The following is a 24,968-nucleotide window of genomic DNA, read 5'->3' as shown; positions in this document are numbered from 1 at the left end:
AGTCACAACCTCACCGGAGAATCGGAATAACTCCGAGCAAGAACGAAACCTGCAACCCAACGGAACAAAATCATCACTATCTTTCAACAAAAATCACCACTTTATACCAAAATTAGTGACAAAATTACACTAATCCGAGAAGCAAGGGCTTGAATTCGAGCAAGATCTAGAAGAAAACAGTAGAAGCTGAGAAATCGAGTACCTCACCGGCAGTTACAGTGCTAAAGATCATCATCTTTGGAAGGCCGCAGATCGGACGGAGCTGAGAGATCGATGAGCAAGCATTTCACAGATCATATTCGATCAGCGGCTGAAAGAGAGGAGAGAGAGAGAGCAGAGGGACCGATGGGGACGACGGAGGAGAGGTAGAGGTCGCGGCCCGCGGGACATGGTGACGGGCTCGACGAGGAGGAAGGCGAGGGAGGAGCAGAGGGAGACGCGGACGAGGAGGATCGCGCCGATGGGGACGACGGAGGAGAGTCTGTGTGTGTGTGTGGGAGAGCTGGAGAAGGGAAGGGAGAAGGATCGAGAACTCAGAAGAGAGAGAAGGAAGGGGATGGAGAACTCAGAAGATATAGAAGGAAGGATCGAGAGACTGAGCTCAGTCTCTGTGCGTGTGTGGTGTGGGGGGGGAATCTCGATCTCTGGACTCTGTGTGCGTGTGTGGTGGCGTGTGAGTGTGACTCACTCACTGACTCTGTGTGTGTGTGGTGGAGTGTGAGAAAAAAAAGAATCCAATGATCCAAATAATTCAAAACCTGTCTCTAACTCTCTGATCCAATGATCCAAATAATTAAGTAATGTTAACAATTACATGTTAATTTTTTTTAAGTAATTAAGTAATGTTAACAATCACCATGTTTTATATTAGGATTATTTTATTATCAAATTGGATTATTCATTAAATTGGATTATTATCAAATTTGATTATTATTCATCACCATGTTTTATATTAGGATTATTTTTTTTATGAAATTGGATTATTATTCATTAAATTAGATTATTATTCATTAAATTGGATTATTCATTAAATTGGATTATTATCAAATTGGATTATTATTCATCACCATGTTTTATATTAGGATTATTTTTTTATGAAATTGGATTATTATTCATTAAATTGGATTATTCATTAAATTGGATTATTATCAAATTGGATTATTATTCATCACCATGTTTTATATTAGGATTATTGTACTAATTCATTATATATAAATTATTATGATGTGTTTAGACTTCTTTCATTAATTACTACATATTTTCTACATTCACAATGTTTGTCAGCTCGCTATATAATCAACTTGATAATGCTAAATTCATCATGCAATGCATTTCTTTCCAATTTTTTGTGATAAACTAATAGATAATTGACTAAATAAACATCCTACAAAGTTTCAATAAAAATTTCCAAGTTTTTCTTACAATTTCCATGGTTTCCATGTAATTTTTATCGATATCGATATTATCCTGATATTTCCATCGATATTTCCGTGTTTTCAGACTACCGATATTTCTGATATTACCGATATTTTCTTCCTTGCTCACTGCAACCACAAACCAAAAGCTTTGGCTTTCTCCCTCTAAACCCCCTTTGAGTTTTCAAAACCGTCGTCGTTTCGAGACCATCGTTATCACCGTCACCATGTCGTCGTCGTCGAAGATCACCCTGCAGAGCTCCGACGGCGAGTCGTTCGAGGTCGAGGAGGCGGTGGCGCTGGAATCACAGACCATTGGGCTCGTGATCGAGAACGACTGCGCCGACAACTGTATTCCTTTGCCCAACGTCACCAGCAAGATCTTGGCCATGGTCATCGAGTACTGCAAGAGGCACGTCGACGCCGCCAAGCTCGACGAGAAGATCTTCGAGGACGATCTCGAGTCCTGGGATCAGGCGTTCGTAAAGGTGGACCAGGCTACGCTGTTTGATCTCATTAACGTATGTTAAAACCCTAATTTAATATTGAATTTCGAATTAATTCTTGTTCGCAATTGCTTTGTTTGATTCTAGGGTTTCGGAATTTGGGGATTAGTTAGGGATAGGGTTTTTGAATTGGGTATTGGGGTCAATTGTGTTGTTTTTAGGGATAGGGTTGCTGATTTAAGGGTTTTCTATGATGGTTTGGTATGCGATGCAATTCGATTATTTTTTTACTTTTGTTTCTGTTTAGGGATTTGTTTCAGTGGTTTCTGTGCATTTGAATTGGTTGATTTTGTTGCTTTTGATGTTACTGTGCTTGTTCTGATTCTGCTTCTGCTTCTACTTCAAGTTTGTCTTGTGCTTCTGTTTGAAGTTGAGATAGGAATGTCTTCGTATTGAAATCTTTTGCCGTTCGACGTTTACTTGTCTAAGTTGTCACTTGTTCAAGTTGTGATTAAGTTTGTTAATAAGAGAATGTGTTAATTTGTAGATTGGCTGAACAATTAACTAGTTTCCGTATCTAAAATCATTGTTCAGTCTCTGGCGATGGTATTGTCAGTGTAATTGGTTTATGAATTACTACGTAAGCTTTTGCAGAAACTACAGTAATTTGATGTGTTGGCTTTCATTGTTTATGAGGGCGGCTGATTGCTGAAACTAGCATTGATTGTGTTTTTTTAATATGGTGATATTGGTTTTGACAGGCTGCAGCCTACTTGAACATCAAGAGCCTTTTGGACCTGACATGCCAGGCAGTTGCAGACATGATCAAGGGTAAGACTCCAGAAGAGATCAGAAAGACCTTCAACATCAAGGACGAGTTCACCCCGGAGGAAGAGGAGGAAGTTCGTCGTGAGAACCAGTGGGCGTTGAATGAAGTTTCTCGGTGATGGTCTTTTTACTTGGAACCTAGTGCTGGCATACCTATCATGTATTATAGTTAATCAGCTGACTTCTTTATCATTCTCTGTTTTTGAGTGCTTTTATCGGGAGTTGCAAGTCCTTTCAAATTGTAGATAAAAGTTGGATTCTGATGTTGGTAGTGGTTCTTCTACTACTGTCAATGCCATTGCCAGTTTTACTATTTCTGAATCAAAATCTTCTACTTCCATTAAGTTGTTTCTCACGTGGTTTGAATCAAGCTTGGTGTGTATGCCTTAGTTGTGTCCTTTTCTAGCCGAATGGGGATAACCAGTTGATGGCAACTGTTGTGCTGCCCATGAATTTTGTGAATTTTCGAGTCCTTGGCTCCGAAAGACACAGAAGTGTTCGCAAAGATTTGGCTAGGGATCGTGGTTGGGGATACGGAGAGAGAACATAATAATAGGGAAGGGAAAGCGTTAAAGGGGGGACGAGAGGGCGGCAAAGAAAGAAAACAATATCGGAGAAGTGAAAACAAATGAGAATGATTTCTGGTTTTTCAGTTTTCTTGTGTCCCTTTCTTGTTACATTTCTTCTATATCTCTGCGACTATCATTCCTCAATTCCTTTCATTTTTGCTTAAGTTTGCATAAAAATGATTATGAAACTGGTTTTTAAGATACGATCACTTATGGCTTGTTTTACTATTTCGTAATCAGAATTGGATGAATTGAATTGAGCATGAGGAGGAACGTGACGAAGTTAGAATTAGTTTTGTCCAAGTTTTGTACTAAATTTTACATGATACCATGTATTGTTTACTACTTTTTTATTCATATGACATAAATTTAGACTCACATCAACAATCATTTAACAGTCAAGTTGACATAAAATGTAACGAAGTATGACATTGAAATGAAATAACAAGTCGTAAAGGTCGTACCCAGTGCACAAGGCTCCCGCTTTACGCAGGGTCTGGGAGAGGTGAATGTCGGCTAGCCTTACCCCCATTTATGAGGAGGCTGCTCCCAAGTCTCGAAATGTGGTAAGGGCTGTGACTGTCATCTCCAGGATATGTGGTAAGGAAAGGTCCTTTGTTGAAAGCCTCTGCAAAGCTAAAACAGAGAGGGTACACGCAGTTCCCACTCCAATACTGCTATCTAGTATCTACTAATGTGTTTTAGGCATGAAATTGAATAGATTGGTACTTAGAGAGAGATGCTTCCCTTTGCCTCCTCTGTTTTTCCCCTGTTTTATTGGTCTGTCTTGCTATCTTGTCAAGCTGTGTGTGTTGTGAGTTTACCATCTTGACATTGCGATCGAGTTGTAAGGAATTTTAGTGAATTCAGTACAATTTTCCGCAAGGGGATGCTTGTTCTAATTAGTTAAGAGCGTTCATTCCCTCTGAAATGTCACTCGTATAAAAAACAAGAAGAAACTGAGATGTTGCCGGCTTGCAAATTGGAGGTGGCTAACATCCGATCTTGTGGGGTAGAATTGCCGGCCTCTATTCGGCTTCACTTAACAAAGTTGTGGAGAAAGGAGAGATGGTGATTGTTTGACGGGCTGGGTTGGAAATAATATTTTCAATTTTCATTCAATAACTTTGAAATTGAATCAGATCAGATCACAATTTTCAATTTCAGAAATATCTGGAGTAATCTTGAATTTTTTTGGATAAGTTTATGTAAAATATAATATCAATGAACATAAAGTACTCAAAACCAACAATAAAATACAAAAGTTAATTATAAAATACATAATTTGAGTGAATAACTATAAAAATCAATATTTCTGGAACTTTTTTTTTTATTTTTTTTTATCATAATAAGTTGGGATTTGGGAATACTTCGGAATATTTTGGATCAAAAATTTTAAATTCTTAAAATTCCTAAATGCATTTCAAATTTTCAAACAATATTCGACGGATTCGGAATTTTTAGGTTTGGTAATTGGTATTGGTATTGTGGTTATGGGAGTGCATTTTTGCTCATGATCCTCAAATGGTGGTAATACTCACCATCCTATTAATTATCATTAGATGAGTTTAAATTTTAAGATTTGTGTTTATCCACTAGATTTCGAAATTTAAACTCATCCAATGATGATAAATATGATGGTGAGTATCACCAGCATTTGAGTGGGATTGAGCAAAAGTATTTTCAAATTTTGGTATTGCTTGGCTCCAGCTACTACTAGTTTAAACCATTTGGCTCCACTGAGTAGTAGATTCAGGATTCAAACTTTAGGGGTTCCAATGTTAAATACAAGTTTTTAGAATAAACAGAGCATCATTTTATTCACTAAGGCATTTTGTTAAACACTTGGTAGGCTTGTTGTCGTCAAACAAACCATGTTACCCATATATCAACACATATTGATATATGCCAAAACAATCTAATATAAAATAATTTGTCAAGTGTCATTAACGCAACATGTCAAAATATGCCCTAGTAGCTACTACTTGTTGCCCTCCACTTGCTACTAATATCGTGTTTACCAAACCGGAATGGAGGTAGAAGAAAGGGAATTGAATTCCCATCCAAGTGATTCCGGTGTTTACCAAAGTTTAGGAATGAAAAAATCAGTGGGCTTCACCCAAAATCAGTAATCGGATTCCTGATATTCCCAAAATCAAAATACTAACTTGAATGTGGTAATTGAATTCCGGAAGAAAGCCAGCATTTGGAATCAAACTTCTCTACCAAAATTGCCCTCCCCTCCCATCTACCTCCCACGATTCAACCACCCAAAGCACACACCCATCCCACCTTTAACCAACGCAGACCATCGCACCACCTCCCAGACTACCAAGACCTATCACCCACTGGTGAAGCTACAGAGGAACAAGGAGGGGCGACCGCCCCTCGGCTCATCTGAAATCGCCACTGAAAGTCCGGATTCCACCCCTCAGATCATTCGAACTGTAGGAAACTGGGTATGCTTCTGCGTTTATGGAAGGTTTGTTGCTTAGACGGAAAGAATGAGAAATAGCTAGAGAGATTGAGAGAGAGAGCTAGAGAGAACGAAGCGAAAAGGGACTGAAAAATATAGAAAAAATAATGATGATGTACTCCGATGGTGTGCCAACCAATAGTTTCCCATGGGAATGGTTAATATTTTAATAAAACTATACATATATATATGTGTGTGTGTGTGTGTGTGTGTGAGTGTGAAATTGTATTAAAAACTTATGAATTTTTCTATTATTTAGATTAAGGGTATTTTAGTAATCATATTAATTTTTATTCCAATTCAGGTGAATTAGTAAACAATTTATATGAATTTTGTTTTATTTTTACTCCGATTCCAAAACATTTAAGTAAACAGCTTTAATAGGAATCCGATTATGACTCTTCCTCAATCTAATTCCTCTATTTTGATTACGGTTACGTAAACGCGCCATAAGTTTAAATCAATTTGGCACCAATATCCAACCTGTAGCTACTACTTTTCCAACATGGAGAGCTGAACAGACTACCAGCAAAGTCAAGTTCAGTTGTCGTATCCTCCATTTCTCCTTCTCCAGAAAGGTATTCATTTTCCCTTGCCATCCACCATCTTCTTCTGCACACATATCTTAACTTACATTTTTTTTCCAGTTTCGAGTTTCAAAAATTTGGTATATCTGTTGCTCAACTTTTAATTACCAGATATCTCTGCTGCAGCCTGGGTCGGCTAATGACAATGACCGATCCAAGAGCCTCCGGGTCTGGTTCTTCTTCACCTCCCCAATGGAAGTACAACGTTTTCTTGAGTTTCAGGGGTGATGACACCCGCAAGAATTTCACAGGCCATTTATACGACAAATTGCTGTGGCGCAGCATCAGAACTTTTAAGGACAACCCAGAACTCGAAAGAGGCGCATCTATATCTCCGGAGCTCTTTCGTGCAATTGAGGAATCAAGGTTCGCCGTGGTGGTTCTCTCTCCGAACTACGCTTCGTCTTCCTGGTGCTTGGATGAACTTTCAAAGATTTTTTATTGCATGGAAGCAAGAAACACAATTTTGCCAGTGTTTTATGATGTGGATTCCTCCTGTTTGGGTTAATATTTGAACATTGGGCTTGAACTAAGAAAAGCCCAAGGATGTCAATTAGAAAAGGAATTGCCTGAAGCCCAGCATTGAACCCAGAAGTGAATTGAAGCCTTTTATCCAAGATACAAGTCACATGGCTATAATGGAAAAGACAAGTGATGAAGACTAACCTACTATCAGCCAAATAACACTTCCAGTGGCACTTCTAGTAAAAAGTTAATGACTCACTACCCTCCATGTGCTTTTGGGTAAGAGCAAAAGTTACAGCAGTCAGGCTAAATTGTCTATAAAATGATGGAGAGACAACATAGACAAGGACACTCAACCAATCAAACAAACAAACATACAAACTCTGTTCTCAAGCCATATTTGCATCCAAAAGCTGAAATCAACACAGATTCAGTCCTTCTAGCGATAGTTCTTTAGAAAAGCTATCCCTTGCCTTGTTTAAAAGCTCTGATATCTCCCTCAGTGACGTAGTATCGATTCCATCGTGTAAACTTGTTTACCATCCATCCCTTTTTAACATATAAACCCCAGTAAATTCAAAGAGAAGTGACTGCAAGAAGTTCAACCTTACCAAACAAGGTGAAATCTTGCCCGAAGCTCTTTGTTTGTTTTCTAAATTAGTAGATTTATTACTTAATGCATTCTCCAGCATGGATTCAAGTTATTCCCACATGTTTCTCTATTTTAACAGTACCATTTACATTTGGATCTGGTTAACTTGATAAATATGTTTCATTAAAAAGTAACTTGGAACCAGATAAATGACTTAAAAGGCTCTGGACTCCCTTCATTCAAACATGCAGGACTATGAACTAAAAGTCCTTGTTTACAAGGCAAGAAAAAGAATTAATGCGGACTTAACTCATCTGTGACAATCATTTGATAACGAGAAGTCTGAGTAACTTGAGGCGTAAGTAATCAACTTAAAACATACTTGTTCTATATCTGCTATACTGAGATAGCAGTGGCATGCCTAGCACTTGGTTAGTTTTGATTGCGAGTTTTAAGACCTATACATAAGGCCCTACAAAGGCACATTTCAGAACTAACTTTGTTCTCTTCTTGTAACACATCAACGAGTAAGAGCCTTCAGAATTAACTTTGTTCTCTTCTTGTAGCACATCAACAAGTAAGAGCCCGACTATGTATCCAAAGTGTTATTCCCTTGGGGAACTGTGCTGAGGTCCAGAGACCTTCTCTAGAGAAGTCTTTGCCCGAACACCTCCTATGTCCGAAAACAAATGGGGACTTTCACGGAAGCCTTTGACAGGCATGAAGAGAACTTTCAGGAGGATTCAGCAAAGGTGCGGCATTGGAGAGTTGTTTTAACAAAATTGGGGAATCTTGCTGGATGGGCTTCAAAGGACAGGTAACACCCTGAACCAATTAACCAATCAGTCCTATAGTAGTAACGCATTAAAGGTTTCGTTCTTTACAGTTTTCTTTTTCTTTCGTGTGGATATGAAACGGAACTTACAAATGAAATTGTGGAAACAGTGTGGAACAAAGTTCGTCCCACATTCACATTGAGTTCTAGAGAGAAGTTTGTGGAAATTGATTCTAAAATAGAGCAACTAGATATGCTTTTAGACGTTGAGGCAATGACGTCCTTGCTGTAGGGATATGGGGGATTGGTGGGATTGGTAAGACAACCATTGGAAGGCTACTCTATGAGAGAATTTCTCATAGATTTGAAGTTTGCACCTTTCTTGCCAATGTTAGGGAGGTGTCGGCGAAACATGGTATTGTTAATCTACAAAAACAACTTCTTTCCCCAATATTGAAGGAAAAATTTACACAGGTTTCGGGGTATTATGGTGGAAGCATGATGATAAAGAATTGTTTATGGAATAAAAAGGTTCTTCTTGTTCTTGATGATGTGGATCAATTTGAGCAGTTGGAATTATTGGTTGGAGACAAACGCTGGTTTGGTGCGGGGAGTAGAATCATCATTACAACTAGGGATCTACGTTTGTTGGTCTCACGTTGAGATCAAACAATTTGACCTTATGGGATTAAGTGAAGATAAAGCTCTTCAGCTGTTTAGTTGGCATGCCTATAAAAATGATCCGGATGGCGAATATCTGGAGTTGTCAAAAGCTTTTGTTAAATATTCTGGCAAACTTCCTTTAACTCTGAAAACTTTGGGAATCTTTTTGTGTGCAAGAGATCGAGGTGCATGGATAAGTACATTGGATAAACTAAAGAAAGATCCCGAAGAGACAACTTTTAAAACGCTTCTAGTAAGTTATGACGGACTAGATGACATGACGAAGAATGTTTTTCTTGATGTGGCATGCTTCCATAAGGGGAATGACAAGGATCCAGTAATTGAAATACTTGACAGCTGTGACTTTCCTGGACATATGGGATAGATGTTCTTGTTGAGAAATCGCTTTTATATATTTCAGGCAAGAATGTGGAGATGCATGATTTGGTACAGGAAATGGCATGAAAATTGTTCGTAGAAAGTCTAAAGAGCCTGGACGACGTAGTCAATTGTGGCTTCGTGAGGACATTTTTCATGTATTGAAGAATAATACGGTAAGAAATTATGCAGAAATGTCGAGCTTAGATATACAGCACTATTATTTCTTCTAAAACGCTATAGGAATTGGTCATGGAACTAATTTCTGCTTTATTTTTTCATCAAGGAACAAAAGATATTGAAGGCATAGTATTACACTTGCCGAAGCGTGAAGAAGCACACTGTAATTTTGAAGCGTTCTCTAAGATGTATAATCTGAAGATGATCCAATTTAATCTTTTGTTCCTTTCTCCTGGCTCTGAACTTCTTCCTAATTCTTTAAGATTTCTGGAGTGGAGATATTATCCATCCAAATCTCTACCACCAAGTTTTGAACCGGACTCTCTTACCGTACTTAGTTTGCCTACTAGTGAAATTGTTCAACTTTGGAATGGAAGAAAGGTACAATAATGGAGTATGTATATAGACGTATTTATGTTTGCATTTTTACAACCTTTTTATAAATCAAGGGTTTTTAATCTAATCACCACTTGCTATTATTCTGCAGCGCTTGTCCAATTTGAAACATATGGATCTTAGTTTCTCAAAACTAATCAGGACCCCAGATTTCACAGAAATTCAGAATCTTGAGAGGTTACTACTTGAAGATTGTTACGATTTAATTGAGATCCACCCATCCATTGCAGCTATCAAAGGCTTAAGATTTTGAACTTTAAAAATTGTCTGAGTATGAAGAGTCTCCCAAGTGAGATAGCAATGGAGTCTCTTGAATTTCTGAGTCTCTCTCAATGTGTCACTCTGAAAAAGATTCCGGAGTTTGTCGGAGACATGAAAAATCTGTCACGTCTTATTTTAAGTGAGACTGCTATTAAGGAAATACCTCCATCAGTTGGATGTCTGATTGGCCTTGTTGAACTACATCTAGATGGTTGTCGAAGTCTCTTGTGTGTTCCAAGTGTCATTTCTAATTGCAAGTCTCTTAAACTTCTCAATATGTTAGGGTGCTCAAAACTTAGCAAACTCCTCGAAAGCTTGGGAGTGATGGAATGTTTGGAGGAACTTGATTTGAGTCGAACTGCATTAAAAGAGTTGCCATCTTCACAAATCTAAAAAAGTTATCTGTTTCTGGATCTCCTGCATCATGGTATACTTTTGGGATTTTTAAAAAAAGAAGGATTCCCCACTCTTTGGGTTGTTCGGTTTTCACTTCTTCAAAAGGCTTATGTTCTTTGAAGGTATTAGATCTGAGAGACTTGAATCTTTATGAAGTAGCAGTTCCAGAAGATATTGGCTACTTGTCCTCTTTAGAAGAATTAAATTCTTAGTGGAAACAATTTTGTTACCCTCCCTGAAAGCATTAGACGGCTTTCTAAGCTTTCGGTATTATATTTGGAGAATTGCAAGAGCCTTCGCCAGTTGTCAGTTCTTCCATTAAATGGCACATTATATGTATTCACAGATGATTCTACTTAAGCGTGTTGTCAGTTCCACCACCAAAGTTGGGCCTCTACGCCAATCTGTTAGAACTTTCTTTCAGGTGCTGTTAATTGCTCTGGTCTAGTAGTTGACAATCATGGTTGTAACGGTATCATATTTTCGGTGCTAAGGAGATTGCCTCAGGTACTCTCTCTCTCTCTCTCTCTCTCTCTCTTGTTTGATATAATTGTTTCTATGGTCCAGGGAATTTCTCGATCTGTCAATCAATTCCATACGGTAATTCCAGGAAGCTATATTCTTGAGTGGTTTGGTTCAGTAATTAATGTCACGCCCCAATCCCGACCTATGTCCAGGACCGACACGTGACGTCATAAAAAACCCGTATATCTAACATACCCCCGTCTCCGGGATATGTACCAAGCTCAATCATGCCTCGAATTTGCGTAGTAATTTTTTTCGTATATTTTATGGCTGCATCTAACCTCCTCGTTAGACTGCCTCTTTACCTTCAATAGGGATCAAGTCATTCGTAGTTCACCATTCACAAAATCAGACATTTATCTCACTTAGTTCACGCAGAAAAGCATAACATTCCTCAATCATTTAATATAACATGATACCATGAAATTCCTGGGCTCAAGTTACATAACAAACCCTCATGAAATCATGATTTCTCTTCCAACCAACATATAAATCATTATGTCTCATCATGATATCACAATTCACAACATACATCATATTTAAGAACCGACGAAACACAAAACCATCCTCTAGCCACATTAATTAATTAATTTGATCAAAGTAATAACAATCATTCCCACATCTTCTAAATTCATACCTTATGAAATCATAATCGAATCGTAGAAAATCTCGAAGGAGTCACCTAGAGGTCCAACATCTTTTCTAATTCAATTCACAAGATTCTCGAAACCATTGACACAAATATATATAAAACTAAGGCTAGAGTGACACAGTTATGCCAAGCCTACTTCTCCAAATAATGGGATTTCAGACCATTCTACAAAATCCAACAACCTCGGGTTCCGGACCACTCAACAGAACCAAACTAAATATGATCACCTATCAAATGTACCAAGTACAACTAATCATCATCACCTCTAGAATGCGTATGATCCCCCATCGCGGATATACCAAGCAAAACCATAGGCATAATGTCATAGTGCAGGCAATGATCACCTATCGCGGATATACCAAACATGATCACCCCTAACAATCCCCCAGCGCGGATATACCAAGCAGGACTGTTTCATATAACTCTAGGTAGTGATCACCTATTGTGGATATACCAAGCATGATCACTCCTAACATACATATGGCCCCCCATCGCGGAGATACCAAGCAAGACCATCCATGTACCACTACTACATGGCGCGGTCTCATCATCACACATTATACCCAATTATACGTATGCACGCTATCGATTCCACAATATCAACCAGCATCTAGTCATATGGAGCACAACATAAGGAATTCCCCTAATTACTATTTCTACTAAAAATCTAATAAAGTACCTAACTCATCTCCTGACTTTCATCCCTATCACATACTAGGTAGTAATGCCAAGTACAAGTAGGTATTCAGTTGGCAATCATATCCAAATAATTATCAAACAATAATTAGATCCCATAATTGTCATAACATTCATCATAATTATCATTCACATTATTAAAAAGATAATTAAACACATATATATCAGAAACATCATCAGTACACAAGCCAAATCATATGTAATAAGCATAGTTCTATGGCTAAATATATAAAAATCACATTTCAATAGAAATCATATTTATAAGACCAAATCATATTCACAAATGATACCGATATAAGAAATTAAGATAATAATCATATCTCATATATTCAAGTCACTATCTAACCAATATAGGCCCACTAGACTTCAATTAGTCCCATAGTACTAATTTTATTATTTAGAACGTTTTGAGACATGTTGACCACAAGTCAACTCTCGGTCAACGATAGGGTCCACAACTCTACGTAATTCGATCCTAAAGATCTGCATTGGATTTCTGATCCATAACTTCCCAAAGTCCACATTATACTTTTAGAATAACATACTAAAATTTCATTATGATCCAACGGTTGAATTGTCGTCAATCACACAAATGGCAGTCCAATTTGATCACCACACCAAACAATTGAATTTCATGAAACCGAGCTAGACATAGGTTCACAGGGTCACTAGAAGGTATTTGGTACTTAGATAACACTCGTGGACAGTCCCACGCACCGCCACACTCAATGGTAGCCAAGGTGAAGGGTTTAGAAACCCCGAATTTTCAACATTAACTAAATGAGCTCAAATTTACATAGTAGCTAGAGCTCAACAAGGGAAACGCTTTTCACAACTAGGCCGACGATAAATTCTAACCGGAAACCGTCCAAATTCACCGGAGAAAACCGGATTTCTAGGGTTCTAAACACCCAACTCTAAAATGAATACGAAAGCACAAACTAAGTATACCAACTTGAAGATTATGAAGAGTGGATGAAGTTTCATACCTCACTCAAAGGAAATGGTTGCTGGAATCACCAGAAAAATGATAAAACCGTAGGAAAAGTCGTGGGCTTTGTGGCTTCGAATTGCAAAGATGGAAAAGAAAATGGGAAATCTAACACTACAGAGATGTAGGGCTCGTCAAGAGCTTTCCATGGACACCAAGATCACCCAAAACGGAGCTCGGACGGAGGAGATACAATCGGGTCAAGTTAGTGGGTTAACGAGTCCAATCCCCCCCCCCCCCCAAAAAAAAACAAAAAAAGGGGTTAGATCCCTTCCCCTTTTTCTTTTTTTCTTTTAAGAGCTTCCCTCCTTTCTAATTGGTCCCTTCCTCTTTTTTCTTTTTTTTCCTGAATGGTCCATCAACAACTAATCTAATTGGTCCTCAACTTTGATTGGTTACCATTCCAACATGATGGGAGTTTTAATTAATTTATAACCTATAGTTTAGTAAAATGATTTCAAACATCCGTAACTATACTGTAATAATCCAGACTCGCAAACATTTTTCGCCTATGCATTCGTGGTTTCGACATCTATTAAAAAACGTTACTTGTGACCTCAAAAGGTCAACGAGTAAATAATAATTTTCCAAACTTCACTCTTCGTAACTAGTTTAATTGAAATCTAAATTCAAATAACCTTTGGTCTGGCTTCCCTAGTTCTTCAAACTCGTATTTAGCGAGAATTGAACTTAAGACCTCTCACTTACAAATGAAGAGGAATATCATTAAACCATAGTGTTAAGTGGCAGTTTAATAATTAGATTTAAGAGCTCAAATTATAAATTTTGTTAATTAACCATTTGTGGTTTTTTATTTTTTAATTAAAGCGCTTTAAATTTTGATTGATGTGCTTCCACTTTTATCCATGTCATTTTTCTAATTTGCAATTCAATATTTATTATATAAATTTTAAGAAAATCAAAGTTCTTGTTAAAAGTGGAATCTAGAGTACAATGATTTCATGGCAAAAGAAAATAATTTTGAATTGTGTAACAATTGACTGAGAAACATACGTGAACAAGAATGTCTTCTTTTTTTTTCTTTGGGTATAATATGTGTCCTTATTCTACTAATTAATTATTGAGGATTGATAGAATATGTTTTAGTACAACGTTTTAGTATGAATTTTTTTTTTTTAAGGGTTACACATAACATATCATTAGCACAACATACCAGTAGCATGGTACGTACCAAGGAAGGATTACATGACTTACCAAAATTAATATTTGGTAACGTACTAAAATACAAATGCATACGCAAATTAAAATTACACAACGTACCAATAATACCAAATTATTGGTACGTTATATTTATGTATATTTGCATAAATATATCATTTCTCATAATTATATGTCAATAGAATTTTTTTTTTTTTTTTTTTTTTTTTTGGTTTTTAAAATTTTAAAAACCTAGCTTGTTATTTGAGTAACAAAAAAATTATTTTGAAGATAAATTATTATAAGATAAGATTTATCAACTAGATTTTAGGAGTTTTGTAATAATAATTACACCTCTTTTTTAAGATATTGATATTTTTACACTAAGGGGAGGAAGAGTTCGGCTAAACCAGATAATAGGCAACATAATTTGGTATCGAATTCGTCATCCACGAGATTCGAACCTAAGACCTCTCATTTCCAAGTGAAGAGGAATACCATCAATGTCACATCCCGACCCGGATTCCCACCACATCCTAGGCTCAACTCCGCCATAGCACGATATTGTCCGTTTTGGGCCCCGACCACGCCCTCATGGTTTTGTTTCTGAGAACTCACACGAGAACTTCCCAGTGGGTCACCCATCATGGGATTGCTCTCACGCAAACTCGCTTAACTTCGGAGTTCCGAAGGAACCCGAAGTTAGTGAGCTCCCCAAAAGTCTCGTACTAGGAAGAGATGGGCATGTACATATAAGGCTTAGAGGATCCACTCCCCTAAACAATGTGGGATTTTACAATCCACCCCCCTTAGGGGCCCGATGTCCTCGTCGGCACACATCCGGTCAAGCATTAGCTCTAATACTAAATTGTCACATCCCAGCCCGGGCCCCACCACATCCCGGGGTCGGTTCCGCCGTAGCACAATATTGTCTGCTTTAGGCCCCAACCACGCCTTCACGGTTTTGTTTATGGGAATTCACACGAGGACTTCCCAATGGATCACCCATCATGGGATTGCTCTCGTGCGAACTCGCTTAACTTCAGAGTTTCGATGGAACTTGAAGCCAGTGATCTCCCAAAAAGCCTCGTGCTAGGAAGAGATGGGCATGTACATATAAGGCTTAGAGGATCCACTCCTCTGGGCGATGTGGGATCATACAATCAGACCGTAGTACTGAATGACAATAATAATTAAACTTTAAATTAACTGGTAAATTAAATATTATGAAGAAAAAATTAATTAAAAATTAATAAAAGAATGTTTGATCAAAAGTCTTAAAGTGAAAAATATTTGATTTAAAAATACAAAAATGAGGCATTTATTTTAAAACTGCTCATGTGACAGCACGTCCCTAATTTTAAGAGTTTTTAAAGTTTTAATAAAGGATTTTACAAAAATGCCCTTTGAGGCACGCGCATTATTCGCGGTTAATCATTGTGTCGTGCCATCTAAGATTTATTTTCTTGACAAATCCTCGTAGTACTCGTCGCTACGGACGCGTGGGCGCAAACGGTGCATGATTTGGAGTTATATCAAAGAATTTATTAACGTTTGAAATTTGGGCATTTTAGGAATTATAATTTAGTAAAATCTGGAATTTCTTTTATGAAAGTGGACGGCCCAGATTTAATGAAGAATTAAATGGATGGTTAGGATGAGAGAAAGAAGGTTTTGTGTGTGTGTGTGCGCGTGAGAGGAAGAAGAAACAGAGGAAAGGGATTGGGCAGAAATGCCCAATCGGGAAAAGAAGGAGGAAGGGTTCAGGAGGGACTGAGAGAGAGAGAGTTCAGCGAATGGAGAGAAGAGAGAGAGAGAAGCCGGCCAATCGGAACAGAGGACAGGAGGAAAGGAGGGAGAGAGTGGCGTGGGGGATCGGCCGAATCTCCTTGGCCCGTTTTTGACCCGGTCGGCATCCATCCCTTTTTCCAACGATTTTCACCCATTTTCCGGCGAATTGCTTCAAGAAACTTCATGGGAAACACTCTAGGAGCCTTCCCCTATCCATTCCATCTCAAAATTGGAGAGATTTGGCTTTGAAAATGGAGAAAACCGCAAGAAAGGGGTGCGGCGACTTTGGCTTCGAATCACCCAATCCCGAAGCAATTTCTTCCAATTTCCACCATCCATAGCTTCCTCTTGAGGCCTAGAACAAAGCCCAAGCATTGGTTGGGACGACGGAGTTGATTTGAAGACGAATTGGAACTCACCCAATTCTAGGGTTTCGCACGGATTTTGGTGAAATTGAAGTGTTTCCAGGCCAAATTGGCATTGGCCTCAGGTATAAAGTTTACTCTACTCTTTGAGATCTTCAATTCTGTATTTTTGAGAATTTTTGGAAATAGTTGGATTTTTCGGCGAGCCGGGGCGGTCAACCGCCACCCGCAACGGCCCGTGCGGCGGCGGGTGGCCAATGGCCCGCCAATTTCATTCTTAGCATGTGTTTAAGGTTCTAGGTTCAGTTTTGATAATTGATGGACGTAAATTGAGTAATTGAACCTAAGTTCGTTACGATTCATGGTTAGGCCAAAAGGTGAATCGACGATCCAATCGTCGGATCGTCACCAAACTTTGATACATTGTAATACGTAATATTTAAGGATTATAGGAACTTAAGGATCGGGAATCCGATTTACGGATCTTTCGGAATTGGAGTTGTAAGTTCATAAAATAGAATGTTAACCGTCACTTGGTTTTGGAAATTGACGGAGATCCGACTGTTGGATGGTAATGAAATTTTAGGATGTTGTCCTAGAGGTATATTGTGGACCTCTGGAAGTTATGGATTTGAAATCTGAGTTGCAGCGGATCGAACTACGTAGTGACGTGTTTTATATAAGTTATATATTCTATCGATATGATTTCTGAGGTTGGATTTGATTATTATTCTAGGCGCCAATCGTCATGATGCCTTGATGTGTTGTGCTAGGGAGTTGTTGGGTGAACTCCATGTGAGTGGGCAGTTGTTTTCTATTTATACCTATATATTTTCCCAGAAATTGAATTTATATGAAAGTATGTTTTTAAAAATGCCATGCATGCATATTGTGAATTATATGAATTGATAATTGATGCATATATATATATATGTGAATTGGTGTTGTGGACGCACATGTGAGTATCAGGTGAGTTTTATGTTATTCATGTGAATCATTGATGATGTGAATTGTGTTGAGAGCTCATAACCTGCACATCTGGTGTTAGTGCTTATATTATTCACCCGCACCGCACCCTCACCTTGGATCCAAGTAGGTGCATGTCGTACAGACCATGAGAGGGTTCCGACATGCTAGTCGTACAGACCACTAGAGGTGGTTCCGATTGGTAGGTGACCTTAGATTATGTGCACAAATGATTAATGAGAGAAGCACTAGAGCGTATTATTACACCATTCTTGTCGTACAGACTACTTCAGGTAGTTCCGACTTATGTGCAGAGTAGCGTCGTACAGGTCACCGTGGTGACTCCGGTTGGATTGGATATTGTGCTATATAATTAACCGTACATGACCAACTGTAGGGTCTCCGGTTGATTCCTTATGTCACCTGTTATATTGATGCATCCATATTCTGTTTTTGACATTATAGCATGTCATACTTTATGGTTTTGATAAAGATTGATGATTTGAGATATTTGAAGGTATATGCTATTATGTTATTTTCTAGGAAAGTATACAGGTTTTACAGCGAGGGGTTAGAAATGTTTTAAATGAAATGTTTTCGGAAAAACTTTGTTTTACTGACCCACCCAACTTTGTTTTGCGCCCCTCCAGGTTCTAGATAGCAGAGCTTTGGTGGCCACGAGAAATCCAACGGTGTTCTAACAGAATTCACAAAAGTAGGACTTACCCTCGGGTGTTTCATCTTAGTAATTGTATCTTTAAAGCTTCCGAACTGTGTAAATGGTTACGTCACACTTACGTGACGGCCAGCATGCCCTCCTTCGAGTCGGGGTGTGTCAGCTCATTTGCAAATATACTCTTCGGTTTGAATTACAATACAATACGATTCTTCTCTATAGCAATATTGTTAATCATATTATTAGGACATGAAGATTATGTCAAGCCCCCTAAGGTGGACTCCAAAGTTCATATTAATAATAATGAATATAATGTAGAACACTCTCTTAATTATATTCAATAGGTTACGCAGAGATTTATGAATCATATCATAGAGCATTCTCATTCTTTACTGAAAATAGAGATACCTTGTTATACACTCACATGTCTCTACGAATAATTCTAATACCCGGCAGTGCGTGGAAAAAAACCCTAGAATTATGATGCATCGTCAAATGATAAAAACAATTATAAAATATATCAAATCAAATCAAATCAAAAATAAAAAAAACATCTCCATAAGACAAAGACAATTGTGGTGTCATATGTCTAAGGACTAATTGCATTATTGTAACTTTAGAGTTTCTTATTTGACATGTCAGTAAAGACTTTCATATAAGAACTCTCCTTTGATCACATTTAGTGAACTTATTCTCTATTGATCAACTACATACATATCTTAGTGTCTTTCACATCAATGACTCGAGACTATTCACTTTCTCAAGATAGAAAACATAGTATGTACTTATCTTATCAAATTGTCAATGTCTAATTTGCAATCCTATAACCAGGAACGTTTAATATATGTGTATGAGAAAGAAATGTCTTATGAAGCTAACCTCTTTAGATTAAATTATCTCAATTACATATTCATTGGACTTATTATTTAAGCGTATAACATTTAATAAGACGATTTTAAATAATAATATTTGCCCTTAGATTAAACTAAATTAATTTAATATATAAAATATTCGTAAGTATCATCTTATGATTGCCTTTTAAAATACATATCCAACACATCATGCCCACACACAATACAGACAACATGCCGGCACCCTGCCTAGACATGCCATGTCAACAAACTTGCCTACTATGCCTCTCCAAAAAAGGTCGGAGAAAGCTTACTAAGCACAAATAATTCGTTGCGCAAAACACTCCCTTAATTAACCCAGCTATTGCAAACTTGGAGCCCAAAGAGTTCTAAAAGGGAGAGATCTTCCTCTACCTTGATCTATCACACATGGCAGATCACCATAATGATCTTCCACCTACTTCACGCTCACATCTGAAGGAAAGATCCGAAAGGCCGTAAGATTGCCTGCCAAACACTAGTCAAAGGCCTGCTTTGCCTTCAACCTCCGCAGACTTGGTGAAAACCTCCCTTCCTCGGAGAGTGAGCCACTATGCTCCTGCAAAAGGTACCTTGACAGGGACTTGGATTCTCTGCCCTCCAATTTCTGTGCCCTCCTCGTGCCCTTCTGTTTTTGTGGTCACGGTTAAGCCACGTCAACATTTTATATTACTATTTCTTTTTGTTTTATTATTTTTATAAAAAAATAATATAAAATATTGACGTGGCTTAACCGTGATCACACAAAACAGAAGGGCACGGAAATGGTACCTAAATGGGAGGGCAGACAATCCAAGTCCCCTTGACAGAACTCAAATTTCTTTAAAGTTCCATGGAAAACTGCCGCATAATTCCCGTCAAAGACAAAAGTATCGAAGGAAAGGCCCACAAGACTCTAATATATGTTTACTGTAATATTTTTACTGTTGTATACCAACTCTGTAATTTGACATTTTCTTTAAAAATACTTCTAAAAAGAAGAAATTTCAAGTGGCCAAACCGGTCCCACCTGCACCAGCCAAGCTAGAGCTCATGCACCTGCCCAATTGTCAGTGCCCCTGCGCCTGCAACTATTGACGCCCCCACGCCCGCCTAAATGTCAATACCCCTGCGCCAATTCACGAGATCGGATCTCGTCAGATTTTTTTTGTGAGAATCTCAAAGATCCTTTAATAATATCTGTTTAAAATTTACAATAATTTATGACAGCATGATATATGATGATATGTAATTGAAGGATTCCAAGATCCTCACAAAAAAGGATCCTTACAAAAAAAATCCGACGAGGATCCTCTAACAAATTCAAATCCATTCTTGCCCGACATTTATCAGACCAATGTCGAAAGGAAGAAGATAGGGTGTGGCCATTCATTCCACTCATTCGCGCAAAGAAGGAAGAGGAAGAGGGACAATTTCCATACTTAAGAACTTTCCTCGCTCGATTCTCTACGTAAATCCCGAAGTATCAGAGTAAAGATTATTCATCTCAAAGCCTTGTGAGTAGGAAAAATAGCGGTCTGCTTAACATGGGTTATTAGCTCAATAGGAAACATAGAAGTCTGCCTAACATGGTCTGCAGCCTTACCTTCCAGCTGTCTGTTAAGAATCTCTCCTATAAAATTCAAGTCGAATAAGAGATCCGTAATTGCCAATTATTACTCATAATTCTCTATGTTCTAGTTTCTCTCAAATTAATTCTGACTTAGACATTAGAGACCTTTTGAACCTTCCTTCTTTTCTCAAGGGTGCTCGTTAATTAGACATGGTGTTTATTGTTTTACAGTTGTGATTTCATCTAACCACCCTTGAACGAAATTTTCATCCACTTTCAATGTTACATACTAAGGATAAAGCTGTAGTTAATAACAAATAATTACATTGTTATTAATGTAACAAAGTTGGTGTTTATGTTCTGAAAACATCTTAGAACATCTTCAAATGAGATGTCAAAATATTTAAATCAACAATAAAAGTAAGAAAATATAACAACAATATTTTCCAACCGAGAAGTTTAATTTGACATGGCATGACATGAAATAGCATATCTCCCCTTACTACTATATTTGATAGCAACTTCATATATCATTTAATTAATTATTAATTTTTTTTTTTTAATCAAATCTGCAACTCTCCTTTCTCACTCTAATCTGAGAATCTCAGCCTCGGCCGCTAGTCCTTCTTCCATTTTCTCAAAACCAAACCCATAAACCAACCTCTCTTACTTGAACCTCACGATCTCGGCCTCCGCAGTCTTCTCTCCATTAATCATTGGAAAGTCAATGATTCATAAATTTGAGTTCGCAATTTATGAAATCCAGAGAGAGGGAGAGTTAGAAAGAGACGAATGAGGAAGTAACTGGGGAGGAACCGATGATTGTGATTCAATTGGGAGGTGGAGCTCCGACGGACGTGAACGCAGTTGATGGAACCCCAGATTGTGAAGTGAGTTTAGCATCAGAGATTTGATTGAAGAAATGGCGGGAAGAGAGAGAGAGAGAGAGAGAGAGAGAGAGAGAGAGAGAGAGAGAGATTTGATTGAAGAAGTGGCGGGAAGAGAGAGAGAGAGAGTGAGAGAGAGAGAGAGTGAGAGGGAGATTGAATTGAAAAAGAAGCGGAAAAGTTGTTATGTTTAGTTTCAGGTGTGGAGGTGTGTGACTGATTTAACTCGTGAGATGAGAAATTGTAATGTCGAAGATGTTTTGTCTTTATGTTCAGTTCATCCCCAGATCCGAATAGATATAATCTGACGAGGATCCTTATCAATTATTTATATATGTAAAATTTAAAATATATAATTGAAATTTTGAAAAAAAAATAGTGTAATAAAATAAAACTTTAAAAGATGTTAAAGTATTATATAAATTATTAAATTCAAATTTTATGTTTAAATTTAACATCTCATTATGATATGCTCTTATTACACTGTCAAAGTAGGTGATCATGCATAAATGTGATTACAACAAAATGTTATTGTTTAAATGAAAAGGTATCGAACTAATATATTTTAAAGGCTAGAACAATTAATTCTTTCACACTGAGTTAATACATTACCAAATTCAACCACATCATGAATCCTTGAGTAATGACTAGTGTAGTGTGAGAATTGAAATCCCCACCTGCCTTCGTATGCTGCTACAGACTGGAAAGGTGGGGGTTGTTGGCAAGGTTTAATTAATTAATTTTGAAGCCAGTTATAATAATTAGATATGTATTTTCCAAGACTGTATCCATAAAGTCAAAGGGATTACGTATTTATCTGCGTATGTATACGGTATAACCCCGAAAAAGAGACAATAAATTTCATAAATGTTGATAAACGTGTTTTTTTTTATTGGTGACACATCATTTAATTTGTAACTTTAATCAATAAATTTAATCTTCCTAACATTACTCTTCATCCTCATATATTCCATCAGCAGAAACAAAACGATTAATTGTTCATTTCACTGAATTGGTTGTCCGTCGCTGCCTTTTCAGTTTTCATATTTTTATATAGGAAAATCAATTTTCCCAGACTCGTTTATTCGTTTTTTCTTCGTATCCATCTCTGTTCATATTTGACCTTTAAATTAAGTAGATTAAAAGAGAGCTAAAAGATAAAAATACACATAAAGTCTGCGGTTAAAACAAAGTGCTAAACTCATATCCGTTCTATATAACCCCCTCTTCCCCCAATCTTCATTCACGGAGTTTGCAAAAAACAACATTTAGAAAACAAACATGAAGAAATCCACTTCAAATTTCAAATTCCACCAAGCCTTTTTCGTAGCACTTTTATTAACCACAACTCTCTTATCAATTAACATGCAGTCTAATTCAATCCGATCCAATCCAGTCCAATACAGTAACATCCTCCATTTTCTCTTCACCACCAACCCTACACTTTCATTGTCTTGCATTTGGTGCCTTTCGATTTCCATATTTTTCTACTACTACACCTCTCGTCCCAAGTCCATCTTCCTCCTTGATTTCTCATGCTTCCAACCAAACCCTAACCAAAAATGCAGCTACGCAGCCTCCGAGTCCTTCGTACGCAGGACGAATCGCTTCACCGAAGAAAGCGAAGAATTCATGCGTAAAATCTACCTCAAATCCGGCTTAGGAGACGAGACCTACGCACCCCCATTCGTCTTCGAATCAAACCCCGAAGCGAACTTGAAATATGCTCTGGATGAAGCTCAACAAGGCATGTTCTCATCCATCAACTCACTCCTTGCCAAAACCAACATCGACCCAAGTCGTATCGATTGCCTAATTGTTACATGCGGGAGCTTCTCTCCCATGCCCTCCCTCACATCCCTCATTGTCCACCGTTTCAAGCTCAAACCCGACGTAAAGACGTACAATCTAAGTGGCATGGGATGCAGTTCCGGAGTAATATCAATTGATCTAGCCGCCAATCTATTGAAGCAAAGCAAAAAAATTGGTTATGCTCTTGTGGTCGTAACCGAGACTATTAGTTTGGATTGGTACTATGGCGATAACCGTCCCATGCTTGTAACCAATTGCATTTTTCGAGTCGGCTGTGCGACCGCATTGATCACAAACGACCCGAGTTGCCGCCGAGTTGCAAAGATGGAACTCGTTCACTCGCTTCGTACTCACCACGGAGCGAGTGATCGAGCTTATAAAGCCGCATTTCAAGAGGAGGATAACAAGGGCAATACCGGGTTTGCTCTTAATAAAGATTTAACAGCGGTTGCAGGCATGCATTTACTTGAGCACATCAAAATTCTTGCTCCCCGAGTCCTGCCACTGACTCAACTTGGTGTTTACGTGTACTCGGTCATTGGTTGTGCATTTTCAGGGGGGAAGTCGAAACCGATAGTCCCGGATTTCACCAAGGCATTTGATCATTTTTGTATTCACACGGGTGGGAAAGCGGTGATCGAGCAGGTTGGGCGGGTTCTGAGTTTGAGTGACGCGTTGACTGAGCCGGCTCGGATGAGTTTGCACCGATTCGGGAACACGTCGAGTAGTCTTGTATTTTATGAGTTAGCATATTTTGAGGCTAAAGGGAGAGTTAGGAAAGGAGATAGGGTTTGGATGTTGGCGTTTGGGACAGGGTTTAAGGTCGGAAGTCTTGTTTGGAAGGCAGTTTCGGATTTAGGGCAAGGTGGTGATGACAATCCATGGAGCGACTGTATTGATAGGTACCCATTGAAGTCATGGTAATTAATTATGATGGTTGATAGCTACTCACTGGTAGCAGGGGTTTCTTATTATTTATTTTGAAATTTTGTTATAAGATTTGGCCATGGAGTTACTGCATTGATATATATAGATTGCGAATAATACAAGCACGAAAATGGACCATCTTTTCTTTGATTCAAGAAAAGAAAAAATAGAGAAGAAAAGGACTCTCTCCATCTTTGTCTACTGTTTAAGTTTATTTATACTGAATGAATGTAAGAGCCAATTTATAGCTCTGATTAAATGCGCAACCACTAGTGATTGACAATAATAAAATAAGTATTTCGTTCATAAGAGACGATTTAATAATAAAAAAAAATATTGATGGTTTGAAAAAAAATAAAAAAATATTGATGCTATCACTATTGTCATGTGTTTGCCTTGTTTTATATTTTGAGAGCTCAAGTTAGGCTTGGCCTACTTCTTAGACGAGCACAATTATACGAGTTGAATTCGTGCGAGCTTAAAAAATTCGAGCTCAATACCAAGCTCTAGTTGGTTATATGTTGATTGTGTAAATTTTTTTTAACTCGATAATGTATGTCAATAATGTTAGAGTGCTAAGACTATTTTGACCAGTTTGTTTGAGTTCAAATTCGTTTAGAAATATTTTAAATAAAGAGGATTACATGTTCTAT

At 37.9% G+C, this 24,968-nt stretch overlaps 2 protein-coding genes and 2 pseudogenes across 2 annotated transcripts; all 4 read left to right on the top strand.

The window, feature by feature from the left end:
* Positions 1-1,537: 1,537 nt before the first annotated feature.
* Positions 1,538-3,033, top strand: LOC126585030 (SKP1-like protein 1A). The gene is made up of 2 exons (XM_050249426.1): positions 1,538-1,936; positions 2,623-3,033. The coding sequence occupies exons 1-2, from the start codon at positions 1,643-1,645 to the stop codon at positions 2,806-2,808; spliced, it is 480 nt and encodes a 159-aa protein (XP_050105383.1). The 5' UTR covers positions 1,538-1,642; the 3' UTR covers positions 2,809-3,033.
* A 3,182-nt stretch (positions 3,034-6,215) lies between these two features.
* On the top strand, positions 6,216-9,201 carry LOC126587384 (disease resistance protein RPV1-like; annotated as a pseudogene).
* A 245-nt stretch (positions 9,202-9,446) lies between these two features.
* On the top strand, positions 9,447-10,424 carry LOC126587382 (disease resistance protein Roq1-like; annotated as a pseudogene).
* Positions 10,425-22,808: 12,384 nt separating this feature from the next.
* On the top strand, positions 22,809-24,581 carry LOC126585021 (3-ketoacyl-CoA synthase 13-like). Its single transcript, XM_050249413.1, has one exon. It carries the CDS (start codon positions 22,858-22,860, stop codon positions 24,310-24,312), a length of 1,455 nt encoding a protein of 484 aa, XP_050105370.1. The 5' UTR covers positions 22,809-22,857; the 3' UTR covers positions 24,313-24,581.
* Positions 24,582-24,968: the final 387 nt, after the last annotated feature.

The sequence above is a fragment of the Malus sylvestris genome, chromosome 10 (assembly GCF_916048215.2).
Source record: "Malus sylvestris chromosome 10, drMalSylv7.2, whole genome shotgun sequence".
NCBI lineage: Eukaryota > Viridiplantae > Streptophyta > Magnoliopsida > Rosales > Rosaceae > Malus > Malus sylvestris.
Note: the sequence above shows the minus strand (reverse complement) of the source record. Positions and strands in the feature narration are given on the sequence as shown.

Excerpts from the sequence above, each read along its gene's own strand:
- LOC126585030 (XM_050249426.1), top strand. The coding sequence starts at position 1,643 with ATGTCGTCGTCGTCGAAGATCACCCTGCAGAGCTCCGACGGCGAGTCG. Across the intron at positions 1,937-2,622 it reads CGCTGTTTGATCTCATTAAC|GCTGCAGCCTACTTGAACAT; the intron begins GTATGTTAAAAC and ends TGGTTTTGACAG.
- LOC126585021 (XM_050249413.1), top strand. The coding sequence starts at position 22,858 with ATGAAGAAATCCACTTCAAATTTCAAATTCCACCAAGCCTTTTTCGTA.